Genomic DNA, 26,734 nt, shown 5'->3' on the forward strand with positions numbered 1-26,734 from the left:
TTATTTATTTTTGGGACAGAGAGAGACAGAGCATGAACGGGGGAGGGGCAGAAAGAGAGGGAGACACAGAATCGGAAACAGGCTCCAGGCTCCGAGCCGTCAGCCCAGAGCCCGACGCGGGGCTCGAACTCACGGACCGTGAGATCGTGACCTGGCTGAAGTCGGACGCTTAACCGACTGCGCCACCCAGGCGCCCCTAAACTGGAAGCTCTTTATTTTTTTTTAAAAACTTTTTTTTTTTCAACGTTTTTTTATTTATTTTTGGACAGAGAGAGACAGAGCATGAACGGGGGAGGGGCAGAGAGAGAGGGAGACACAGAATCGGAAGCAGGCTCCAGGCTCCGAGCCATCAGCCCAGAGCCTGACGCGGGGCTCGAACTCACGGACCGCGAGATCGTGACCTGGCTGAAGTCGGACGCTTAACCGACTGCGCCACCCAGGCGCCCTGGAAGCTCTTTAAAGGCAGGGACCATACTTCCTAGCTGTTGTATTACTGGAACCAAGCCCTGGGTGAGGCACACAGTAGGCACTTGGAGATCCTCGAACAAACGAATGAATGAATGAAGAAATAAATAACTGCAGGCAGAAAATCATCAGGGCACAAAGCCGGCTCAGAAAAAAGTGTTGCACAAAGATCGTCACCAGTTTTAGGAAAGGAGTGAACATAGCAAGAGACGTGTCAGCCAAACAGCTCGAGGCCTCAATAGCTCAAGGATTTAGGTTCACTGCGCCCCCCCTTCCGGGATACGGGTGAGCGCAGACCTCCGCTGCCCGCCCCCAGGCCCCGCCCCTCCGCTGGCTCACGTGACCGCGGGGCGGGTGTGCAGAACCACCAGGGGAGGAGCGGCCGGTTAAAGTCGGCTGAGTGAGCAGGGGCCATGGCGGGCGTGGTGGACTTCCAGGACGAGGAGCAGGTGAAGTCCTTTCTGGAAAACATGGAGGTGGAGTGCAACTACCAGTGCTACCGCGAGAAGGACCCGAACGGTGAGCGCCTCCGGCGCAGCCTGGGGACACGTGGGAACGCATGGGGGAGGGGAGGGGGCTAGACGGGTCACTAGCAACCTCTGGAAGAGGTCTGGAAGGGGTCTCCGGCCGGGGACTCGTTGGGACGCGATGGGACGATAACGACGTTGTGTGTGTTGGGGAGGAACGGGTTGGGTTTCTCAAGGACCTGCGGGGATCGCAGCGGCGGCATACTAGGAGGGACAGAGCCTGGAGGCCGGGGCGGGTACGAAGAGAAGTGCTTGGGTGCTGGGGGTAGAGCGATGGGGATACATCAATGAACAGATAAAATTACCTGTCCTTCTGGAGCTTACATTCTAGTGGAGGGAATTGGACAATAAACGTAAGGAAATACATGAAATCGTGTGGTAGAATCTAGTCATTAGTGCAATGGGAAAAAGGGCTGACGTATAGGGAGTTGAGGAGGGCAATTTTGAATTAAGGGTCAAAGGTAGTCATTGAGAAAGTTATATTTGAACTAAGCCTTGAAGGTCTGTGAGATCAATGCTAGGGAGAGGTAACATCTAGTGAAGAAAAGGCCCTGAGGCATGAATGTGCCCCTTGTGTTCTGGGAACATTGAGTTGACTTGAGTGTGTGGGTGGATATTGGTGTCCAAAAGAGGTCACCCAGAGAGCAGCCTGGTGTGGGCTCACCCACCAGGTGAGTGGTTTATAAAGGGGGAAAAAAATGACACTAGTCTTACCTTCTTTTTTTTTTTTTTTTTTTTTTTTAATATTTTTTCATGTTTATTTTTGAGAGAGAGAGAGAGACAGAGTACAAGCAGGGAAGGGGCAGAGAGAGAGGGAGACACAGAATCTGAAGCAGGCTCCAGGCTCTGAGCTGTCAGCACAGAGCCCAACGTGGAGCTCAAACTGATAAACCGCAAGATCATGACCTGAGCTGAAGTTGGATGCTTAACCGACTGAGCCATCCAGGCACCCCACTAGTCTTACCTTCTAATAGCTTGCAGTCTGGTTTCCAGAATATGATATCGCCATTTCTTGAAGCTAACCAACTAACCAGAGTTGTTCTGCAGTATGATGGCTTAATAAGAACCCAGGGTGGTTCTTGGAGGGCTCACCTGTGTCCTAAGAGGAGTTGGAGTCACTGAGGAGCAGGATTGGTGGGAAAGACTTCTGGGGGGAGGTCAGGAGGAGCAGGCAACTGTTGATAATGGAGGAGAGGGTGGGAGAAGAGAATGCTGTCTTCTGGAAGGTTGAAGTGAGACTGTAGTGTAGTTAAATAAGATTGAAGAGTGAGGTGTGTCAGGCCTTGAATGCCAGGGTAAGGCATTTAGACTATTCTTTTAGGCAATGAAGAGCCGTACATGTTTTTGAGGAGAGAGTTCATGGTAATGTACTCTGGAGAGTATACTAAGCATTGGAATGGGGAAGGGTGGGCATACAAGGACTGGCTGCAGCACTTTAGAAGTAGAGCCTGAGAGGAGGCAATAGTGACTATACCTACTGTCTTTTGAAGTCATCATGATCTCTTACCAGGATAACTAAAATAGCCTTCCAACCTCTCTGTTTGCATGCTCATTCCCTTAAAATCTGTTATCTACCTTCAAACTGATAGTAAAAATTTCATTTTGTTCTAGTAAATGCTGTCTTATTAGATTTTTAAATAACAAAACAACATGTTGGTTTTCACCATTACTGGAGTATACCCCCTCATGCATCTTGTTCTTCTATATTCATCTGGGCATGTACAAACATATACTGGGATGACATACATTTATTTATTTATTTATGTTTACTTATTTTTGAGAGAGAGACAGAGCATGAGCAGGGGGAGGGGCAGAGAGAGAGGGAGACACAGAATCGAAACAGGGCCCAAGGCTCCCAGCTGTCAGCGCCACGTCTGATGCTGGGCTTGAACTCACGAACCATGAGGTCATGACCCAAGCTAAAGTTGGATGCTTAACTGACCGAGCCACCCAGGTGCCCCCTGGAATAACCTTTTAAAAATGCAAATTGAATCATATCACTACTCTTCTTAATTTTTTTTTAATATCCATTTATTTTTGAGAGAGAGAGTGTGCACGTGCGCAAGTAGGGGAGGGGCAGAGAGTGAGGGAGACAGAATCCATAGCAGGCTCCAGGCTGTGAGCTGTCAGTACAGAGCCTGACGTGGGGCTCGAACCCATGAACTGTGAGATCGTGACCTGAGCCGAAGTTGGACATTCAACCGACTTGAGCCACCCAGGGGCCTCTATCACTACCCTTCTTAAAACCCTCCAGTGATTTGCCATTGACCTGGAATAAAATCGTAACTCCTTCCTGTGTTCCACAATGCCCTGTTATCTCGTCCCTGTCTTTCTTCATTTCCTACCCCTTTTCTCCTCGATCCAGCCACATAATACCTTATTTGTACCAAGCTTATTCCCTCTTTGGGGTCTTTTAATTTATTGTTTCTTGTGCCTGGGACTTTCTGCCCCCTTCCTGTTTTATTGTCTTTAAATCATTAGTTCATTCTTGTTATTCACATTTCAGCTCAGACATTAAAGTCCTTACTAGGTCCTCCCTGATTGCCCAGTCTTGTAACTATTCCGGCAGTTTGCACAACAAACTATCTTACCCTGTTTTATTTCAATCACATAACATTTGTTACTGTTTAAATGTGTCTTAAAAAATATAAATGCATCTTGCTCACCTATCTACTTATTTTTTTCCCTCCTCTAGAATGTAATTTTTAGGAGGGGAAGTGACTGTATTCCCACCATCTATAACAGTGTGTGGTACATGGTCGCACATAGAAGCTCAAATATTTGTTGAAGGAAAATTAATGACATGAGTGTCATTTGGAATGAAGAAGGGACGGGGGAGAGATGTTAAGAAGATACTCACTGGGATTAGAGACTGCTAAAAAGGGAGAGTCTGTTTCCAACTTCTTTAGTAGCTACCATTTCTACTCAGTCTTTGGGCTTCTCATTCTCAGCCTGGCTGAGGAATATAGTCAGGGAAAAACCACTTTCTTGCTACTACAAAGACTAGCCCACGGACCCTTTTGGTTTTCGGTGTTTTATTGCTGAACTTCCCGGGAAGTTCCAAAGGTAGCAAAGTTTCAGTCATGAAAGGCAGTGGATCTTTGGCCCTGGCTAACAGGGAGCAGGAGGGCTCCACCAGAATGGCTGGTGACTGGTGGAGCCAGAATAGTGGCCACTGTCTCCCCAGACTGTACATTGCTCAGCCTTGGCTAAGGACAGACAATGCCAATTGTAGGATGGCAGAGCACCACCTGCATTCTTTGTGGTGAGGTCACCTTGCTACACCTCAGGAGGACAGAAAGAAGCTGGTCCTCAATAAAAGACACATTCTGGCCTGCCACACCTCAGCCCTCCCCACTGCTGAGCAGCAACCCCTGACATGAAGAACAGCTCTTGCCTTCTCCTCACAGGATGCTATCGGTTGGTGGACTATTTGGAAGGGATCCAGAAGAATTTTGAGGAGGCTGCCAAGGTATTGAAGTTCAACTGTGAAGAGAACAAACACAGTGATAGCTGCTATAAACTGGGGGCTTATTATGTGACCGGAAAAGGTAAGGCGGTGCCTGCTTTCTTTGGTCATTGTCATTGATGGTAGTACTGGCATGACATCCTGAGCCTCATGCTCAGGACCTCAGGGTCCTCACCAGCCAGGCTGTGGGCAAGCACATTGTGGGAAGATTTGGAGAGAGTTCAAGGGGGAAGAACATAGCCTTTCAGGTTAGGCAGACCTTAGGGAATATTATTAGCAAGAAGTGTGACCTTGACCCATTCACTCTAACTCTGCCTCAGTTATATCACCTGTAAAATGGAGAAAAAATAGTACTTGCTATTAAGTAATATTAAGTATAATAAGATAATGCAGGTAAAGACATCAGCATGTGCCTGCCACAGAGGAGGGACCAATTATTAATTCTCTGCCATCTGTCTTTTCTCCTAATTCCCTAATTGCAGTTATCGCTATAGTAGTGAGTAGTGTTTAAATTGTCTATTGCTAAATAAGAAATTATTCCAACAAAGTTATTATTTCACATGGTTTCTATAGGTCAGGAATTTGGGATCTGCTTAGCCATATGCCTCAGGATCTCTAATGAGGTTGCAGTTAAGACATTAGCCAGGGAGCTGGGGCTAGAGTCATTTGAAAGCTTGACTGGAGCTAGAGTTTTCAGTTCTAAGATGGCTCACTCACATGGCTGTTAGGAAAGCCTTCTGTTCCTTTCTAGCTCTTATCAGGAGACCTCCATTCTTTGTGACAGGGATCTGTCTGTGGGCTGCTTAGGTGTCATTTTGACATGGCATCTTGCTTTCCTCCATAGTGAGTGATCCAAAAGAGAGTGGGATGGAATCCACGGTGTCTTTCATGACCTACCCTTGGAGGTCACATGTTTTTCATTTCTATCACATTCTGTTAGAAATGAATCAGTCCAGTCCACACTAATAGGAGAGAACTAACATCCAGGCTTTTGAAGGAAAGAATAGCAAAGAATTTATGGGCATATTTTAAAAACACCACAAATAGAGAATATGACCTTTGACAGGCAACTGTTTTTTTGAGGATTGTATGATTCATTGATCTCTTGCTCCCAGGGCCCAGCCAAGCCTGGTTAGAAAGATATTCAGTGAAAGTTTGACGAAGAGGGTGTCTTTTTAATTCTCTGGAGTTGTGTGAACTATTTCTGCTTTCACATGGGATGTGGGGCCTGTGGTAGTCACTATTTTGAAGAAAGTTTAGCATCAGCAGAAATATCAGCTTCCCTTGATGGAGCAGAGAGGCATTTTTTTGACCTAATAATTCTCCTAGTGTCCTTCCTAAGGAAATAACTGGAAATGCAAGTAAAAGTTATGTGAAAAGATATCCTAGTATTATTTATCTGGCAAAATTTTATTTTCATTAACTTACAGTTTACAGGTAATACACAATTTCATTAAAATAATGATTAAAAAAAAAACCCTAAAACCTGTGTGCCAACAGTAGCAGCTTAGTTAAATAAATAATGTTACCTCCATTGGATGGAATGTTAATTAGCCCATTAAAAAATAATGTTTCTTTTTTTAATGTTTATTTATTTTTGAGAGAGTGCAAATGGGGGAGGAACAGAGAGAGGGAGACAGAGGATCCGAAGGGGGTTCTGTGCTGACAGACTGACAGCAGCAAGCTTGATGTGGGGCTCAAACTCACGAACTGCAAGATCATGACCTGAGCTGAGGTTGGACGTTCACCCAATTTAAGTAATCTCCGCACCCAACATGAGGCTCAAACTCAAAACCCTGAGATTAAGGGTTACATGCTCTACCAACTGAGCCAGCCAGGCATTTTCCTCCACCCCCTTTAATGTTAAGTAATCTTTTTACCGTTTTTTACTATATTTTTCACAAGGACTTTGACTTTCTTATTGAATTAGAGGAAACAAAAGAGGCCCTGAAATTGTTCTCTTATTAGACAAATTGATGTGATTAATGATTGTATATTGACATTTTTTTTCTTTTAGATGTTACTTTATTGAGCACACTTTTACTGTCTTTAGTGAGAGAATGAATTAAGTATGGACCAGTAGAGGGAGGGAAGAAGGACTCTAATACCTGTTACACCTGGGAGAGCTTGAGAAGCATCTTCAGAGAGATATGTAAAATACCATAGAGGGTCAGTGCTGGGAGTGTGTGTTCAGTGTTGACACGGGGTGCTGTCGCAGAAGAGGCAGCATTCAAACTGGTCCTTGAAGGACAGAGTGTGGTTTGTTTGGTGGAGGTGGTAATAAGAGTTATCTCAGGCAAAGAGAAGGTATGTGGGTGTGAAAGAACACAGAGTGTTTAGAGATCAGTACTTAATCCTGTTAAATTTCTCTGGATGTTCAAACCAAAGTGGTCATGGAAGATCCTGTTAGCTGGTCTTTGCTACTCAAGCCATTTTGGATTGCTGTTTAGCAGACCTTGGGCCCTGCCATGTTTAAAAGCCAAAACTGTTGACTCCCCCTGCCTAGTTCTGAGCCAAAGAATTTTCCAGTCTTTTTGCTTTTGCTTTTGCTTTTTGCTTTTTGCTTTGCTTTTGCTTTTTGCTAAAAAATCACCCGTGTCCTTTCTTGACACAGACAGGTTAAGAATCCTTTTACCAAGGATAGCTTGGGGCAAGGGAAAGAGTGGGAGGCCAAAGAACCCACTTTTAGACAGTGTAGCATTTGGCAAGGCATTTTCTTTCTCTGAGTAGCAATTTCTTCGTTGACAAAATTAGAGTAAGAAGGTCCACTCATACCTTCTTCATAGGATTTTTCTGAGCATCAAATGAGAATAGATGTGACTGCTTTGTTAAATTGTAAAACGTTTTATCAACGTGAACAGGTCTGGTTGTGCTGCAGAAGTTACTCTGGATTGCACACTTAGAGTGTGCACATCCAAGGGATACGTTGGCCAAATGTTTTCATATAGGAAATCAACTTTGAACTATTCTTGTGAAACAATCCATGTGTCCTATGAAAAGAAGTAGAAGTTAACTCTGACACATATGTCTTTGAGGAAATATTATGCAGCCAATAAAACAGATATTAAGAAGGGTTTCTAATGGGGCGCGAAGAAGGTTCATGATGACAAATGTAAAAAGACCAAATTGGGGCGCCTGGCTGGCTCAGTCAGTAGAGCGTGGGACTCTTGATCTCAGGGTTGTGAGTTTGAGCCCCATGTTGGGCACAGAGATTAGTTAAAAAAAAAAAAAAAAGAGCAAACTACATAAAAAACTACATAGTGCTAGGAGGAAATACACCAAAAATTAAGTAATGATGGTCTTTAGGTGGTGGTAACAATAGATGACTTTTGTTTCCATTCTGTTTAAGAGTCTTCAATTTCCTCTTCTAAAAAGTGGGATTGCTTTAGAGGAGGACATGAAAGCTCAGATAAGTTGATGACAATTGCAAATGAATCTTTTTTATCTAAAAAATTTATTTATTTATGTATTTATGTATTTATTTATGAGAGAGCATGAGTTGGGGAGAGGGGCAGAGGAAGAGAGAGAGCAAATCTTAAGCAGGCTCCACAGTCAGTGCAGAGCCTGATGTGGGGCTCAATCCCATGACCTTGGGATCATGATCTGAGCTGAAATTGAGTCTGATGCTCAACTGACTGAGCACCCAGGCACCCCGCAAACAGATCTTTTATCTCTAATCTAGATTGCTTTTGTGAGCTTCAGACCACATGTACCTGATTTTTTATTAGACCTTTCTCCTTAGAATTATCATAGGCATGTCAAACTTAACAAATCAGGGGCACCTGGGTGGCTCAGTTGGTTAAGGGTCTGACTTGGGCTCAGGTCATGATCTCACAGCTTGTGAGTTCAAGCCCTGTGTCAGGCTCTGTGTGGATAGCTCAGAGCCTGGAGCCTGCTTCAGATTCTGTGTCTTGTTCTCTCTCTGCCTCTCCCCCGCTTGCACTCTGTCTCTCTTTTTCTCTCAAAAATAAACATTGAAAAAAAATTTTTTTAAACTTAAATCAGATACGGAATTCTTAATTGTTTTTTCTCACCCCAATTTATTATGCCCATTATCTTCCACCTTAGCAAGTGGATCTCTCTCTAGTAGTAGCTAATAGCCAGTTTATCTCCAAAATATGTCTCAAATCTGCCCTCTCTCCCTCTCCTGCATCATTCTTATCCAAGGTACCTTCCTCTCCTGCTTGAATTACAGTTAGGAGATTAATGCAGGTCTCTAATCCTCTTTCCATAAGGAACTAAAATGAACTTTAAAAAAAAAGTTTATTTTATGATAGCATGAGCAGGGGAGGAGCAGAGAAAGAGAGGGAGAGAGAGAATCCCAAACAGGCAGGCTCCACACTCAGCATGGAGCCCGAAGTGGGGCTTCATCTCACGACTGTGAGATCATGACCTGAGCCAAAATCAAGCGTATGACATTTAACCAACTGAGCCACCCAGGCACCCCTAAAATGAACTTGTAAAAATATAAACCATGGACACTGTCTTGGGCTGAGCTGTGGTGGATGTTTTTGAGGGCAGCCAACCCGTAGCCTGTGCTTTCTGTGGAAGCCTGAGTCGGCCTTTGTGGCTTTCTCCCTCTGTGTCACAACCCAGTCTTCCAATGACACTGCAGTTCACCAGCTGCCCACCTTAACAGATTCAAGAACAAGGGGAAAGACAGTATAAAAATGAGGTGGTGTCAAGTAGAAGTTAATGTGGACCTGAGGAAAGCTAAGAAGGAAGACTAGATGCTGAAAAGGAGAAACGTAAGCTAATTTCCTAATAAATCTACTTCTCCACAACAACCAGGGCAGTGTAAGTTGATCTGTTAATAGCATTGTCAAAAGCATAAATAGCAACAATTTGGAAAGCCACCTCCAGGCTACTCAAGCTGCTAAGAAACTGCTTTCTGGGGAAAAGCAGCCCCCATAGAGAACATCATCTGGCTTGGTTTCATTCCAAAATTTGTGTCCTTTTTGGACAGAATTGTTTGTAGTCCCATTCAGTTGAATCTGCTTGAGCTCTCACTAACATTGCTTCTAGAATATCAGAACAGACCAAGGCTGTGGTAGATAGAGGTGCTGTCCCAGCATTCATTTCTCCATTGACATCTTCCCATGCTCGCATCAGTGAACAAGCTGTATGAGCTCTAGGAAACATTGTACGCGATAGTTCAGTTTTCTGAGATTTGGTTTTCAAGTATGGTACATTTGACCCACTGTTGGCCCTTCTTGCAGTTTCTGATATGTAGTCTGTAGCATGTGGTTACTTAGGTAATCTTATCTGGACGCTTCCAAATTTTTGTTACAAAAAGGACCCTGTACTCCTGTAGATGCTGTTAAGCAACTTCTTTCTATTTTAGTTCTTCTCCTGCATTATGGTGATCCAGAAGTATTGGCAGATACCTGCTGGACCATCTCTTACCAGACTGGTGGTCCAAATGAGCAGATAAAAGTGGTTGTTGAAAGGGGAGTTGTGCCCCAACTTGTAATGCTTCTAAGAGCTCCTAAATTGTCAATTGTGACTTCTGTGCTAAGAGCCATAGGAAGTATTGTCACTGGGACAGATAACTGACTCATGTTGTAATAGAAGTGGGAGCACTTGCCATCTTCCCCAGCCTGGTAATGAGCCCCAAAACTAATACTCAGAAGGAAGCAGTGTGGACAGTGTGAAACATCACAACTGGTTGCCAGCACCAGACACAGCAAGTTGCGAATCGTGGGTTAATCCCATTTCTCACTGGCATTCTAAGGAGAACTTTAAAACACAAAAGGAAGCTGTATGGGCTGTGACCAACTATTCAACTGGTGGGCCAGTTGAATAGATTATAAATCTTATTCATTGTGGTATAATAGAACCACTGATGAACCTCTTAACTGTGGAAGATGCCGGGGTTATTCTGAACACTATTTCAAATATCTTTCAGGCTGCTAAGAAACTAGGTGAAACTGAGAAACTTAGCATAATGATTGACCAAAGTGGAGGTTTGGACAAAATTGAAGCTCCACAAAACCATGAGTTTTATACAAAGCTTCATTGCACTCAACTGAGAAGTATTTCTCTGTAGAAGAAGAGGGGGAAAAAATGTGCCAGAAATTACCTCCAAATGCTATACATTCTCACTTCAGGATTGCAGATCTGGAACCTTTAACTTTTAGATTGTACAGCTGAGGCAGAAAGTTGTTTGTTGTGTACTATGTTTGCTATACATTTGTTTTACTGTTTCTCTACTAAGAAGTCTTTTTATTTTTTATTTATTTTTACTTTTTATTTTATTTTAAAGAGAGAGAGTGCTCTCACATAAGTGGGGAAGAGGAAGAGAGAGAGAGAGAGGGAAAGAGAATCCCAAGCAGGCTCCATGCTCAGTGCAGAGCCTGATGCAGGGCTCAATCCCATGACCCTGGGATCACGACCTGAGCCAAATTCCAGAGCTGGCTGCTGAACTGACTGAGCCACCCAGGTGCCCCAAAAACTCTTTTTAATTTTTTAATTTTACTTTATTTTTATGTTCGAGAAAGAGAGAATACAAGCTTGGGAGAGGAGCAGAAATAGAGAGAGAGCGAGTGCCTAGGTGGCTCAGTCAGTTACGCATCCGACTTCGGCTCAAGTCATGATCTCTCAGTTTGTGGGTTCGAGCCCCACATCGGGCTCTGTGCTGGAAGCTTGGAGCCTGGAGCCTGCTTCAGATTCTGTGTCTCCCTCTCTCTCTCTGCCCTTCCCCTGCTCACACTCTGTCTCTCTCTCTCAAAAATAAATAAACATTAAAAAAATTTAAAAGAAGTAGAGAGAAAGAGAGAATCTTAAGCAGACTCCTTGCTCAGTGTGGATCCCAACATGGAGCAAGATCTCACAATCGTGAGAACATGACCTGAGCTGAAATCAACAGTCACATGTTTAACCAACTGAGCCACCCAGGTGCCCCCCAAGAGTTCTTTTTTTTTTTTTAATTTTTTAAATGTTTATTTATTTTTTAGACCGAGGGAGACAGAGCGCAAGTGGGGGAGGGGCAAAGAGAGGGAGACACAGAATCTGAAACAGGCTCCAGGCTCTGAGCTGTCAGCACAGAGCCTGATGCGGGGCTCGAACCCACGAACTGTGAGATCAAGACCTGAGCCGAAGTCGGATGCTTAACCGACTGAGCCACCCAAGTGCCCCCCCGAAGAATTCTTTTTAAGTGTGGTTTGCTATTATAGCATTTTTTACACTACAGTTATACTTGAACAGTTCCAAGTTATGTATACTGTCTGAAGCTTCTCTTCTCAATAGGTTTCTTATTTCTGTGTGGAATTTCGTATCTTGCAGTATCCTGTAAATGAAGATTAAATTCCACCTTTTTCTTTAGTTAAAAAGAAAAAAAAAGAATATAAACCATACATTGGATAAAATATATGAAAAACAGGCAGTGTAGTGCTGTGATCCTGAAGAAAAGGGAAACATAAAATGTGAGCCCTGTCCATGGTTACTTTTTCTGCCTGGAAGTTCTTTCCAGACTATCACAGAGATGGAAGCCAAAGAGAGCATGACAATTTTGCTGAACTGATGAGGCAGAAGTCAGAATTTCCGGTGAATAAAGCAGTTGGAATTTGAGGGACAGAATGCTAGAGAAGAAAGAAGCTATATTGAGAAGGTACTCCAGAAATCCATATAGGAGTACTTTTAAGTCTTTGGCCTAATGTTAAGCAGCACATGCATAGAGGGAGACTGAGAGACCTTCATTGAAAAGCTACTGGGAAGCTGTGAACTGAGAAGAGGTTCCAGAGGTTTCACAGTAATGGGAGTGGTTTGAATTCCAACCAGCCCGAGTGGAGAGACATTGAACACTACATTCAACTGAGATTGCCCTAGTAGCAAGACTGTTTTATAATCTGCTCTAACAAAACTTAAAAACAAGTGCCATAGGGATTTTGGCTACCAGAACAAAAGTTCAACAACCTTCAAAGGAATATAGCAAAATCCAGATTGAACAAAGTATCATGTACAGTGTTTAGCATAAAATAAGAAATTGCTAAACAGAAAAAAAGCAGTCAACAGAAACACCTAGATATGACAGAGATGTTGGAATTAACAGTTAAATATTTTAAAACAGGTGTAATAGGGGAACCTGGGTGGCTCAGTCGGTTAAGCGTCCAACTTCGGCTCAGGTCATGATCTCACGGTCCATGAGTTCGAGCCCCACATCGGGCTCTGTGCTGACAGCTCAGAGCCTGGAGCCTGCTTCAGATTCTGTGTCTCCCTCTCTCTCTGACCCTCCCCCGTTCATGCTCTGTCTCTGTCTCAAAAATAAATAAACATTAAAAAAAAATTTAAAACAGGTGTAACAAATATTTTTAGAAGTTAAAATAAAATATGGCATAATGAGTGAATAGATAGGAAATCACATTAGAGAAATTAACACTTGAACCAAATGAAATCCTACAGTAGAAAAACATAATATTTGAAATGAGAAGTTACTTGACAGGCTTAATAGCAAAATAGACAATTTGAAAGATTGGTAAACTTGAATATAGGATTATAGATATTACCCAAAATGAAGTGATGAGAAAAAAAAAAGAGCCTCAACCTGTAGGAGTCAGTATTCTTCAACCTAACACATGTATATCAGAGTCCCAGAAAGAAAAGAGATTGGGGCAAAATATGTATATATTTGAAGAAATAACAGCAGAAAAATTTCCAAATTTGATGAAAAGTATCAGTCTGCTGATCCATGGCATTCACTGAACCCAAGCAGGATAACCAATGAAATTATACCTAGACACATTATTACCAATTTGGTGAAAAACGAAGATAAAGAGAAAATCTTAAAAGCCATCAGAGAAGGTCACCCGGGTGGCTCAGTCAGTTGGGTGTCCAACTCTTGATTTCAGCTCAGGCCATGATGGGTCATGGGATCAAGCCACATGTTGGGAACTCTCTCTCTCTCTCTCTCTCTCTGCCCCCCTCTCTCTCTCTGCCTCTCCCCTGCTTGTCTCCCCATGTGGACTCTATCAAAAAAAAATTTTTTTTTAATTTTTAAAAATTAAAAAAAAAAAAAAAAGGCAATCAGAGAAAGACTTTGAAGGGAATACTGGTGAGAACAACTCCTGACTTTTCATCAGAAGCAACATAAGCCAGAAGACAAAACATCTTTAAGAGCTGAAAGAAAAAACTATCCAAATGAATTCTACTTTAGCAAAAATGTCTTTAAAAATGAAGATGGGGGGCGCCTGGGTGGCACAGTTGGTTAAGCGTCCGACTTCAGCCAGGTCACGATCTCGCGGTCCGTGAGTTCGAGCCCCGCGTCAGGCTCTGCGCTGATGGCTCGGAGCCTGGAGCCTGTTTCCGATTCTGTGTCTCCCTCTCTCTCTGCCCCTCCCCCGTTCATGCTCTGTCTCTCTCTGTCCCAAAAATAAGTAAAAAACGTTGAAAAAAAATTAAAAAAAAAAATGAAGATGGGGGCACCTGGTGGCTCAGCCGGTTAAGCGTCCAACTCTTGATTTCAGCTCAGGTCATAATCTCATGGTTCATGAGATCGAGCCCATGTCCGGCTCTGCACTGACATCATGGAGCCTGCTTGGGATTCTCTCTCTCCCTCTCTCTGTCTCTGCCCCTCCCCCACTCTTGCACATGTACTCTTTCTCAAAATAAATAAACATTAAAAAAAATAAAAATGAAGATGAAATAAATTCATTTTCAGATAGACAAAAGCTCATGGAATGAATCATTAGCAGACCTGCATCACAAAAAATGTTAAAGTTGTTTGGATTGAAAGCAAATGATAACAGATGGAAACTAAGATCCGTACATAAGAATAAAGCACATTAGAATATGTATGCAGATATGAGACTTTTTTCCTCATTCTTAATATCTCTAAAAGACTGTTTAAAGCAAAAATAATTGCAGTGTATTGTGAGGTTTATATATAGAAGTAAAATTAAAAAGTATACGTAGAAGTAAGACATAATAGCAATAATACAAAGGATGGAACTGTGGTAAATGAATAAAAATGTATTTTAAGATTCTTACATTATATGTGAAGTGGTATAATATTTGTGGTAGATTGTGATAAATTAATGTTATATGTTCACTAGATAAGTCACTGAAGAAGGAAGTATAACTAAAAAACCAGTGATAAGAATGACATGGATTATTAGAAATACACAATTCAAGGCTCAGCTGGCTAAGCATTCAACTTCAGCTCAGGTCATGATCTCATGGTTCATGGGTTTGAGCCCCGCATCGAACTGTGTTGATAGCTCAGAGGCTGGAGCCTGCTTCATATTCTGTGTCTCCCTCTCTCTCTGTCCTGCCCCCACTCATTCTCTCTCTCTCTCTCTCTCTCTCTCAAAAAATGAATAAACATTAAAAAAAATTCAAAGAAATACACAATTCAAGGCACCTGGCTGGCTGGGTTAGTGGAGAGTGTGACTCTTTATTTAAAAAAAAATTTTTTTTTTAACATTTATTTATTTATTTATTTATTTATTTATTTATTTATTTATTTTTGAGACAGATAGAGAGCATGAACAGGGGAGGGTCAGAGAAAGAGGGAGACACAGAATCTGAAACAGGCTCCAGGCTCTGAGCTGTCAGCACAGAGCCCGATGCGGGGCTCGAACCCACGAACTGTGAGATCATGACCTGAGCCGAAGTCGGACGCTTAACCGACTGAGCCACCCAGGCACCCCGAGTGTGACTCTTGATCTCAGGGTTATGGGTTTGAGCTCCACGTTGAATGTAAAGATTACTTAAAAGTGAAATAAAATCTTTAAAAAAAGAAATACATGATTCCAAAGAATGCAAGAAAGGAGAAAAAACAAAAAGCATTTGGGACAAATGGGAAATAAGTAAGATTATAGATTTTAACCCAGCTATAATCAACAATTGCATTAAGTGTAAGTAAACACTCCAGTAAAAGGCATAGATTGTTAGGCTGTGTATAAAAGCAAGACCTATATCCTATTTAAATATAAGGTGGCACAAATACACTCTCAGAACTGAAAGAACTCAGGGGAAATAGAATCTATGAGTTTTTCTGGAAAAATCTATTTGATAACCAATAAAGAAGTTAATCAAAAGAAACAATTCAGGAATGGAGAAGCTCTAATGAAAAGACTGGTGATGAGTTGAATCCATTTAGAATGACTATTGGGCTTATTAGGTTACTGAATAGAATGTAAATAATATAAACCTTTAGAGCATAGAAACACCACAGTGTTTCCCGGACACTTATTATGTGCCAGGCTCTTTGTAAAAACGCATTTAAGCTTCTAACATATGAAGTAGGTACTGTTTTCCTTACGTTACAGGTGAGGAAAATGGAGGCTTATAGAGGTTAAGTAACTTGCCTAAAGTCACACAGCCAGCAAGAAATGGAGCCAGGACTGGAGCCTAGGTTTTCTGGCTACAGAGTCCAGGCTTCTGTTAACCACTGTGCTATGCTGTCTTCCTAAATTAAAATAATAGAGAAGTAACAAAAAGTAGAGGGAGGGGGAGGAAAGATGGAAGGAAATGTGAGACACCAGTCTCCTCACCTATTATAGTTGTGAGTTAGTACTTCTTAGATTTAGTTAAGGGGCACCTGGGTGGCTCAATTGGTTAAGCATCCGACTCTTGATTTCAACTCAGGTCATGATCTCATGGTTCGTGTGATTGAGCCCCACATCAGGTTCTGCGCTGATAACACGAAGCCTGCTTGGGATTCTGTCTCTCTCTGCCCCTCCTCTGCTCTCACACATGTGAAATAAATAAATAAATAAATAAACAAACAAACAAACAAACAAACTTTAAAAAATAAAATTAGCATATACAATCCAGTTTTTCAAAGTACATCTATCTAGCTGTCCATTCAGCCAGCCAGCATGTAATCTGAATATATACTACAAAGCTAACTGGAATGGTATTCTCTTAATGATAATGATGGTTATTTTTAGGTGGTAGATTTGGAGTGATTTCTTTAAAAAATAATGTTAAAAGATAGTGTTTGTATTTTTTGAGAATGAGTGATAGTACATAGGGATTTGAAATTTTCCATTAAAAAGAAAAATCTAAAAACTAAAGAGAAAATTGAGCCCTGTCATCACCATTGCTTAAAATCACCCATTAGCAGTTTCCCATAATTTCTAAGATAAAGTACAGGATCCTTAATAAGGTGCGTCAGACCTGTGATCTGACCCTTACCTGTCTCTACAGCCTTTTTTCCCTAGCGATTTCTGGGTTCTAGACATATGAGTTTTTTTCCTCTTTGTATCCTCTTCCTCCTGCTTAGAACAATTCTTACTCCATTTTTTTTTCCTTCTTTTTTTCCCCATTATATTACATCTCAAATATCACTTCTTTGGGGAGACTTTCCTTGATCTTAACCTGGTCTAGGTCAGAGCCATGATACATTCTCATAGCATCCTGGACTTTTCTTCCAAATGCTTGTCACACTTAAAATCATACATTAGGTTGTGTGGTTGTTAAATATCTGTTTCATTAGATTATAAGGGTAGGGACTGTGTCTGTTTATTCCAGAACCTAGAACAGTAGTTGGCAAATAATATGTATTCAATATACATTTAATGAACATTTAACAAAGTGCTTATAAGATCACATGTTCTCCCTATAACCCCATGAGGTAGTTCTTATAGTCCCCACTTTTCACCTCCCTTAGGGGTGGTCTGCCTTATAAGATATCATTTGAACAAAAGATTCCAAGGCTGGAAGGTCTTTGTGCTATATACCAGGCCACCTTCCTTTCATGCTGCCTTAGCTCAAAATGTATGAACTTTATTCAGGAATTAGTCTCTAACTTTGGCCTGAGACATGCAGGTTCTGCCCTGGTTGGGTTTATTTTTTTCTTCCCTTTCCTTCCTCCCAGGTGGACTGACCCAGGACCTGAAAGCTGCCTCCAGCTGCTTTCTGATGGCGTGTGAGAAGCCTGGAAGGAAGTCTGTGGAGGCATGTCACAACGTTGGTCTCTTGGCACATGATGGACAGGTCAATGAAGATGGCCAGCCTGATCTGGAGAAGGCCAGAGACTACTACACAAGGGCCTGTGAGGGCAGCTATGCCTCCAGCTGCTTCAATCTCAGTGCCATGTTCCTGCAGGGTGCCCCTGGCTTTCCCAAGGACATGGGTCTGGCATGTAAATACTCAATGAAAGCCTGTGACTTGGGCCATGTCTGGGCCTGTGCCAATGCCAGCCGCATGTACAGGCTGGGGGATGGTGTAGATAAAGATGAGGCAAAGGCCGAGGTGCTAAAAAACCGGGCCCGGCAGCTGCACAAAGAACAGCAGAAAAATGTCCAGCCTTTGACATTTGGGTAGTGTGGCCCATGCTTTTAAGTAACACACAGCTTGAGGCTGGCACCTCCTATGTCTTACATAGCCCTTGAAGGTCAACCTGCTGGAGCAGGAAGACTTGGGACTTAATGTCAGTAGCTCTGGTTACATAGACCCATTACCCCAGAGTGTCACCTACTAGGTTGTAGCCTGAAATGTTTATTTCAGTCAGTATTCTTTCATCTGTTGTGTTCTGTGAAGACACACACATTTATGGGATTTTATGTCTCAGAGTCTGTGCTCTGTGAAAAACAGCAAACTAGAGAGCAGTAGAGACTGGGCGGGGGGTGGAGAGGGGAGACAAAGAGCAGGAAGACTCAGCAGCCACAGTGCCTGAAGGAATCAGACCTTATTATTATCATTATTATTATTTTAGTTGGGAGGGCTTGAAAATCAGAGTCTTGACTTACATAATAGAGGGCTTAAGGAGCTAAGAACAGTTAAATAGTCACGACTTCCACCCTCTGACTTATGTAATCATTGGTGTGGGCTTCCTTTTTGCCTTTAGAGTCAGATCTTCAATAAATTCTTAGAGATTGGGAGGGATGTGCAGCATAAAAGTTAAAGGTCATTATGCTTCAGGATTGCCAAAGAGGATGAAATATAAGCTGTGCTTTAGCGGAGGCATCCACAGTTGAAAATTAGCATCCCCAGTCCACTCACTTGGCATTGCTCATCATGCTGAAGGACAGATTATTCGCAAGGCAACTTCACCTAGGGATTTGTAAGCAAAGGTTTTGTGACACATTTTGTCCCTCAGAACTGGATCTTTTTAACTGTCTCTGTGAATAAACTATTGTGATTGATTAGTAGTTTGTGTTACTAGTTTCTCTCCAGATTCTGGGTAGGGTAGAGATGTTCTTTGTGGTGGTTGTGCTTTTTCTTTTAAGGTAAACCTTTGCCTTTTCTATTATCTTCCTAACCCGTCACTAGGGGGCACGCTTGTCATTTTCCTGCAATAACAGGACTGGTCTGTCACCACCTACTGTTTCTGAGCTTCCAGTTTTGCAGCTGTTCTACAAGGAAGGCATGCAATGTAGATGAAGGTTTGTAAGCTCGGCCTGCCAGTTTCTCAAGTTGATGGAGGAAAGGGACTTTCCCAGGAGCAGATAAGTTTTAAAAAGTGAGTTTATTTCTTTTAAAATGTGAAGTAGTTTTTGTTTGGTTTAAAATAAACTCTGTAAGCCAACAAGCATATGAAAAGATGCTCAACATCGCTAATCATTAGGGAAATTCAAATCAAAACCAGAATGAGATAATTATCCCACACTTGTCAGGACGGCTGTTCTATTAAAAAAAGGGGGGTGCTCCCTGTGTGGCTCAGTCGGTTGAGTGTCCGACTTCGGCTCAGGTCATGATCCACGGTCTGTGAGTTCTAGCCCTACGATGGGCTCTGTGCTGACAGCTCAGAACCTGGAGCCTGCTTCGGATTCTGTGTCTCCCTCTCTCTCTGCCCCTCACCCACTCATGCTCTATCTCTCTCTCTTTGTCAAAAATAAATAAACATTAAAAAATAATAATAATAAAAAAGACAAACATTTTCAAGGATATGGAGAAATTGGAACCCTTACACATTGTTGGTGGGAATGTAAAATGATATAGCCACTTCAGAAAACAATATAGTGGTGGGGAGGGGGGGAGAAAACAATATAGTGGTTCCTCAAAAAATTAAACATAGAATGGCCATATCATCTAACAGTTCCATTTCTGGGTGCACCTATTTTCATAGCAACATTTACAGTTGCCACAAAGCAGAAGCAAACTCAGATGTCTATCAGTGAGTGAGTGGATACACAAAATGTGGTGTATACATACAATGGAATATCACTCAGCCTTAAAAGGAAGGAAAATCTGACCCATGCTACATGGATGAACCTAAAAGACATGCTACATGAAATAACCATCACAAAAAGACATACTGTGTGATTTCATTTACATGAGGTATCTAGATCTACTCAGAGAGAGAGTAGAATGGTGGTTGGCACAGGCTGGGGGAAGGGGAAAATGGGAAGTTATTTAATGGTTATAGAGTTTGAATTTTGCAAGATGAAATAGTTCTGGAGATTACTTGCACAAAAATGCGAAGTAGTTAACACTACTGAACTATACATTTAAAAATGATTAAGATGGTAAATTTTAGGTGCATTTACCACAATACAAAAATGTAAACATTTAATTTTTTTTAATGCAAGGTTTGAAGTTTTCGGTTATAAAAGCGGTATGTTTTCATGAAATGCATTTTGGAACGTGGCAGAGGAAACAATTACCCATCACTATCCTTTACAACCTACTAGCATTCTTTGGCCCAATAGTGTTGTCATTTAATTACTTTTTAAAGAATTACATCTTTCCAATTAAATTATTGGTATTGTAATTTTGAAGAGTTAATTTGATTTTTGGTAGCAGATGTACTGGGTTATTTTTTTATGGACCAGTTCCTGCCTGGGACCTAAGGTGCCTGCCTTCCTTGGATCACATAGTGAGATGGGGCCGAAAGCAAGAGAGTAAGCATTAACAGTTTCAAAATGTATACTTCACAAAAGTTATTAAAATGTAAAGAGTAAGAATTTACTGCCCAGAAGGGTCCCAAGGCCATTTCATACCCAAGTTGCTCTGGGAAGGAATGGATTGATAAAAGCCAGCATGGTTGAGTTTCTCACTTTTGTGCAACGTTTGAGGCAAGGTTTGAAAATGGGTTTCCAGATTCTGTTCACAGCAAGCTACTCATTACCGTGTCCTCTGGCTAGCAGGCATTCGAATCATCATTAGCAACTATTTCTAATGTGTTTCCTCTGTGCCAGGCTTGGCCTGGATAGTCTAATGAAGAAGTTTCCTAATTGACTAGTGGTTTGTGTTTTCACTAAAATTTCATAGTGCAGTGCTCAGTGTTGTGAGAAAGGGAAGCAAGAGTCTCAGAGACAGAGGGCCTAGAGGTTTGGGTTTTATCTTGTTGGTCATGCAGAGTCACTGAAGGGTTTGAGCAGGAAATTAGATCACCCTACTGTGGAAAACGAATTGGAGAGCAATGTGGGGATAGAAGGGGGTGGAATCAAGCCTGGGGTTAAAAAAGAACCCAAATTTCTAGCCTGAGTACCTGGGTGAATGGGGGAGGGGGAGGGGTCCCCTTCATATTGATGTGGAGTGAAAGGAGGGGGACAAAAAACTTCTTAGAGCCGTTCGGTAAATTCTTTTTAATTTAGAAATAAATTGCATTTTAATTTGTTAAAGTTTTACACAATTGCCTGAAAAAATTTTGTGAGAGGCAACATGGTAGAGGGAAAATGCCTAGATTTCAGATCCTACAGATGTGGGCAACTCTGGATTAGTCAAAGGCATACTAATAAGCATGAGTAATTAGGGCACCTAACAAAGAATGAGAAGATATAAATCAATAAAATAATTTTGTATTTTTAAAAAACATCAAGGGGCGCCTGGGTGGCTCAGTCGGTTAAGCGTCCGACTTCAGCTCAGGTCACGATCTCGCGGTCCGTGAGTTCGAGCCCCGCGTCGGGCTCTGGGCTGATGGCTCAGAGCCTGGAGCCTGCTTCCGATTCTGTGTCTCCCTCTCTCTCTGCCCCTCCCCCATTCATGCTCTGTCTCCAAAAAAAAAAACAAAAAACAAAAAACGTTTAAAAAAAAAAAAACATCAAATAACCACTTGATGTGAAAAAAAGGTAAACATTTTTGGCTTTCTGATACTGATTTTGCAGTTTAGATCTTTTATTTTAAATTTATTATTAGGGTTGGGGAGGGGAAGTACCAGACTCTTTCCAGGTCTTAGGTCTAAAGGTCTTAACCTGGATTCTGATCTGGGTTTTGCCTTTATTGGCTGTGTGACCTTGGACAAGTTATCTTACCTATGGGTCTTGGTTTTGTTACCTATAACATGGGGATAAAAGATTTTTATGGGACCATATTTTATAATTAGGTAATTGTTTTCTCTCCATGTGTCAGTGTTAACTTGTGAAGGTGTCTAACTTTTAAGACAGTCTCCCTTTGCTGCCATTCTTTTAATATCCAGGGAGCTGATGGTGAGGCTTCTCTAGAGGTATTCAGGGCCTAAAACAGCTGCTCTACAGGCCTGGAGAAGGGGGTGGGGGGTGGGGCCTTCCTCCTGCCACTGCTGCCGCCGCCGCCTCCTCCTCCTCCTTCTCTGTGGCCCCAGTGGAGACAGAGTCACTGAGAAGACTTGCACCTGCTGGGGCCTGGAGTGGAAACTATTCCCAGCTGGTGCCCCTCCCCAGGCTTAAGGAATGGTGATTGTATTACAGTTTATAAATCAGGCCTCCCCACTGTCTGAAGAGGAAAGGCCAAAATTCTTTGCCTAACATATAAGTCTCCCCGCCCCCATGATACAGTCCCTCCTTGCCTCCATATTTAGCTCCATCTTCCTAACTTGGGAGCTGCTTGTAGTCTCTGCACCACTGCTAAAAAAAAAAAAAAAAAAAAAAAAAAATTAACAACAAAACACCCTGGCTGTTTCTTACTGCCATGCATTTATGATACTGGCTCCTCTCTCCGGAATGTTCCTTTATCTTTTACTTTTTTATTTTTATTTATTTTGTCACCCCTCCCAAGTCCGGATCCCCACCCCTGATTCTCTCCCCTACGCCAGCACCAGAGTGCGAGGGCCCCTGCTTCCTTCTGCCTTTTAAGTAGAATGCTCTTCATCTTTTAACACTTTGGAAGCATTCCCTTCATCACCCAGGCTGGTTAGAGGCTTTTTCTGCCCCAAATTTCATCCATCACAGCGCTGATCACACTGTATTATCATCTGTGTGTTGATGGTCTCCACTTTCCACAGGACTATGAGCTCCTGGAGAATAGGGACTTGATTGGCTTCTTCTGTATCCTTAGTGCCCAGGGTGAGGCCGGGAACATGCTAGACCATCAGTGGCTGCTTGCTGAGATGAACAGCATAGCGTGGCACCTTAGCAGCCTCCAACCACCCCAGGACAAATCAGGCCCAGACTCATATTCCTATCTAGGGACCAGTGTAAGCCACAGGGGTATATTCTTTTTGAAACTGCTCATCAAGAAAAGTTCCTGTCTAAGTCAGAGCTGACACATGATGGATCAATACTCTTTCTTGGGCTGTGTTCAGGAAGGGTCTTTTTAAAAAAGGTTTTAAGATAATGGAGGAAAAGGACCCAACAGAGTGCTACCCTGGCACCCTAAAGTACATGCTCAAAAACTTAATGCCAATAAATCAATATCCTCATGGCTAAAGAACCACAAGTCCAAGTTTGGCACTTTTTTTTTCTTGGAATACTAAGAATTAGTCATCATTATAAATTCTTGTTTTCATAGTTGTGTCCCTGATTATGAGTTTATGAGGAGTTTATGAGGCTCCACACACAGGGACTAAGAATTCTATCCTCTTTTTTCTTAATTTATTTTTTTAATGTCTTATTTATTTTTGAGAGTGTGCAAGTGAGGGGGGGACAGAGGGGTGGACCAGAAGATCCGAAGCGGGTTCCACACTGACAGTAGCAAACCCGATGCGGGGCTCGAGCCCACCAACCACAAGATCATGACCTGAGCCGAAGTCCGACACTCATCCGACTGAGCCACTAGGCTCCCCAAGAATTCTGTCCTCTTTGAAATCCTTCAAAGATGTCCCTTATAGCAATGGTGACCCCCCTACTCCTTATTCTCTTAGAGCACCTGCTTAAAATAGATTCTTGGGTCCACCTAGATGTACTAAATAAAAGTCTGGATTCTAAACAAGCAAACCCCAGGAGATTTCTCACACATACTAAAGCAGATGGCCCACTCCAGTGGTATGTAGTCCTCACTCCTTGGTTTGGCACCATGACCCTCTGCAGTCTGGGCTCCATAGCTTCAGCTTTTTATAACAGCAGTTCCACCAAAACATCTGCTCTTTTCCCCCCTTCACACAAGCCTAGCCAATTCCTAATCCTCTAAAACTCAGCCCAATGTCACCTCCTCCAGGAAGCCCTCCTTGACCCTCAGGGTCTGTGGTGCTCTGACAGTCCTTGTACTTGTCAGTTTTTTTCACCTGGTTTGGGACAGGCTGTAAGTGCCTCAAGGGCCTGTATTGTGTCTGACTCATCTCTCTTCCGAGTGCCTAGCTCAAGAGCAGTACAGATAAGATACTTAAAAACTCTTTACTGAAGGAAAGGGAAGGGACTCTGAGGCACAAATTCTGTCTTCTGGTGGATCCATTGAACATTGAAAGGGTAGCACTTTGGAGAAGGATCTGGATTTACAGCACTTCTCTGCTATGTACAAATGTGTTTATGTTACCTCTCTGAGCCTCATTTTCCTTATCACTAAAGTAGGGATAATGTTTCCTTTTCAGGACTACTGTGAAGGTTAAAGGGTTTAATGAGATAAAGTGAGATGCTTAGTTCAATGGCTGGCACATTTTCATTGTGTAATAAATCATTGGAGGACTATCTTCTGGAAGGGGAGCGAGGCTTGTTCTGTACAACTGCAGAGAGCAGAAGTAGGCCTGATGATGGAAGCTGCCGGGAGACAGACCTCAGAACTAGGCCCGATGTATGGAAGCCTTAGGAAGTGGTGAGTGTCCTATCACAGGAATATGCAAGCCAAGGGTAGATGCTCACCTGTCAGGGCTGATGCGGAGATCTCCACAATTCTATATGAGAATTGGGGTCAGAGGTCTGTGTGGTGAAAGATGGGAGCCCAGTGAGGCTTTTCTATTCAGTGCTCTCCATAATTCATCACCCATTCAACCAATACTGAGAGTGGGCTGAATCTGACAGGTTCCCTGTCATTTAGGAGCTCACATCTATGACGTGCCAGATGCTCTAATCCTCTCAGCAGCCCTGAGAGTTTCTCAACTCTCAGAAAAAGTGGCTTGTCAAGAGACAGACCCAGAGAGTAGTGCAGCTGGGATTAAAATGGAGTCCTGCCCATTTCCTGACTCCTTTTCCCACTTCCTGAGGCTGCCCATCATCCAGATGTTGAAAATTCTTTGCATTATCTGGGAGATCCCAAAACAGCATCCAGGGCTCTTCTGGGCACCAAACAGATGCTGATGAACAAGAGTTAAAAGGCTGAGGTCAGCTTCAGGAGGTTGTGGTCTCCCTTAGATGCTCTGTGCCCCAAGGTTCTCCAGTCTGGGCCATGTGGAGAGCCCGGGAGAACATGCTGAGGTCAGATCTTACTGCTCACGTATGTAGCCGAGCTGCCTGGGCCTCGACTTTCTGAGGGAACTTGAAACCCAGCTAGGTTCCATCAGCTCTAAGAATAGCAGCTGACCCTGATCTCCCTGGACTGGTGGCCTCCAGTCAGGTTCTAGGAGGCCCCAGCAGACACCAGACATCAGTGGCAGCAAACTTTGACTGTCAAGCTGCTCTGGGCTCGAGTAATTATGGCTACATTTATGAAGGGCCCTCTGTGTACAGGGCACCTTCTGGAGGAGGGGACATCCTTCCAGGGACGTCTAGGATGTTGGTGAGGAAATTGGAGCTCGGAGATACTGAGAAATTGCCCAAGGTCACAACAGTATGTAGCAGAGCAGGATTTGAACCTGAGCTGCCTATGCCAGTGACCCTACTTTTGTGAAGAAAGAAGAATGTTCTTGGGGCCTGAGAAGAATCTTGGGCAGAGGTGATAAATGACATTAACATTCAGAGTGGTATTACTTCCAGCAGGGTGGGCCCAGGCACTTAGAACCACAAAATCTGAGAACCAGTAGAGATCCTGGAGAGCAACTCCATTTGCTTGAGCCTGTTTCCTCATCTATAAAATGAGACTCACACCCACATGGCAGGTGGAAGAGCATAAACATAGACTTTGGAGCCAGGCACATGTGGATTCGAATCCTGACTGTGGCATTTTCTAACTGTAAGACCTTGGACAAGCCACATCACTGCCTCTCTGGATTGTTTTCTCATTCATTTGTTCCACAAATGGATTTTTTTTTTTTAATTTTTAATTTTTGTTTGTTTATTTATTTATTTATAAGAGAGAGAAAGAGAGCAGAATCTGTGGAGAGGAGCAGAGGGAGAGGGGGAGAAAGAGAATTCCAAGTAGGCTCTATGCTCCATGCAGAGCCTGATGCAGGGTTCAATCCCATGACCCTGGGCTCATGACCTGAGCCAAAATCAAGAGTTGGACTCTCAACCGACTGAGCCACCCGGGTGCCCCCCACAAATGGCTTTTGAACACCTACTGTGTGCCAGGCATTATTCTAGTAGTTGGGGATACATTGTAGAAAAAAAAAAAAGACAAAAATCATTACCCCTGTCAAGTTTAAATTCTAGAGTTCTGAAAAATATCTCATTAGATTGTTGTGAGGGTTAAACCAAGGAATGTACAAAGGTGTAATGCGTCTGGGAATGGTGCCTGGTAAATAAGTGCTCAATTTAATGATATCATTATGATGTGAACATGCCTGGTCAGTGCTCAGTAAAATAACATTTAATTTGATACTGAATTCAGCCATTTCATTTAATACACAAGAAAACAGACTGGAGAGGACATAAAGTGCTGTCAGTTGCCCAGCAAGATTATGATAGGTCCCCAGCACCTAATCTGGTATTTGTACTGTTATCCACTAAATCCATAGGGCTGCCTCTGACAAAGGGAGCTAGTGGGGAAGTGGGCAGATTGAATCTTACAGCCAGTAAAGTTCAAGGTAGACTTATAGCTAATTGATGGATTCCAGAGCTCAAGTGGGCTTTAACTCTTGGTGCCAAATGCTTCCTGTGTTTCTCAGGTGTGCCAGGAGCTTTCCAGGCTCAGCTTCTTGTGTGCGTGGCAGGATGGGCTGAAGGTGGGGTGGGGTGGTGAAGAGCCATAGTTAGAAGGTGCTGCTCAGGGCCAGTTTCATGAATGTGCCACCTGTGCATTTTCATAGAACCTTATGCTTGGTTTAATTCTCTACTGTCACTGCCTTAAAATTCTTAATTTCTTAACAAGGACCTCTGCATTTTCATTTTAATTTCACTGGGTCCTATAGGTTATGTGGTTTCTTTATGTAGGTGCTGTGCTC

At 42.7% G+C, this 26,734-nt stretch overlaps 1 protein-coding gene and 1 pseudogene across 1 annotated transcript; both read left to right on the forward strand.

The window, feature by feature from the left end:
• Positions 1–798: 798 nt before the first annotated feature.
• LOC131504723 (cytochrome c oxidase assembly factor 7) lies at positions 799–18,557 on the forward strand. The gene is made up of 3 exons (XM_058717366.1): positions 799–984; positions 4,403–4,543; positions 17,282–18,557. The coding sequence occupies exons 1-3, from the start codon at positions 879–881 to the stop codon at positions 17,728–17,730; spliced, it is 696 nt and encodes a 231-aa protein (XP_058573349.1). The 5' UTR covers positions 799–878; the 3' UTR covers positions 17,731–18,557.
• On the forward strand, positions 9,069–10,980 carry LOC131502990 (importin subunit alpha-1-like; annotated as a pseudogene).
• Positions 18,558–26,734: the final 8,177 nt, after the last annotated feature.

The sequence above is a fragment of the Neofelis nebulosa genome, chromosome 2 (genome assembly GCF_028018385.1).
Source record: "Neofelis nebulosa isolate mNeoNeb1 chromosome 2, mNeoNeb1.pri, whole genome shotgun sequence".
Taxonomy (NCBI): domain Eukaryota; kingdom Metazoa; phylum Chordata; class Mammalia; order Carnivora; family Felidae; genus Neofelis; species Neofelis nebulosa.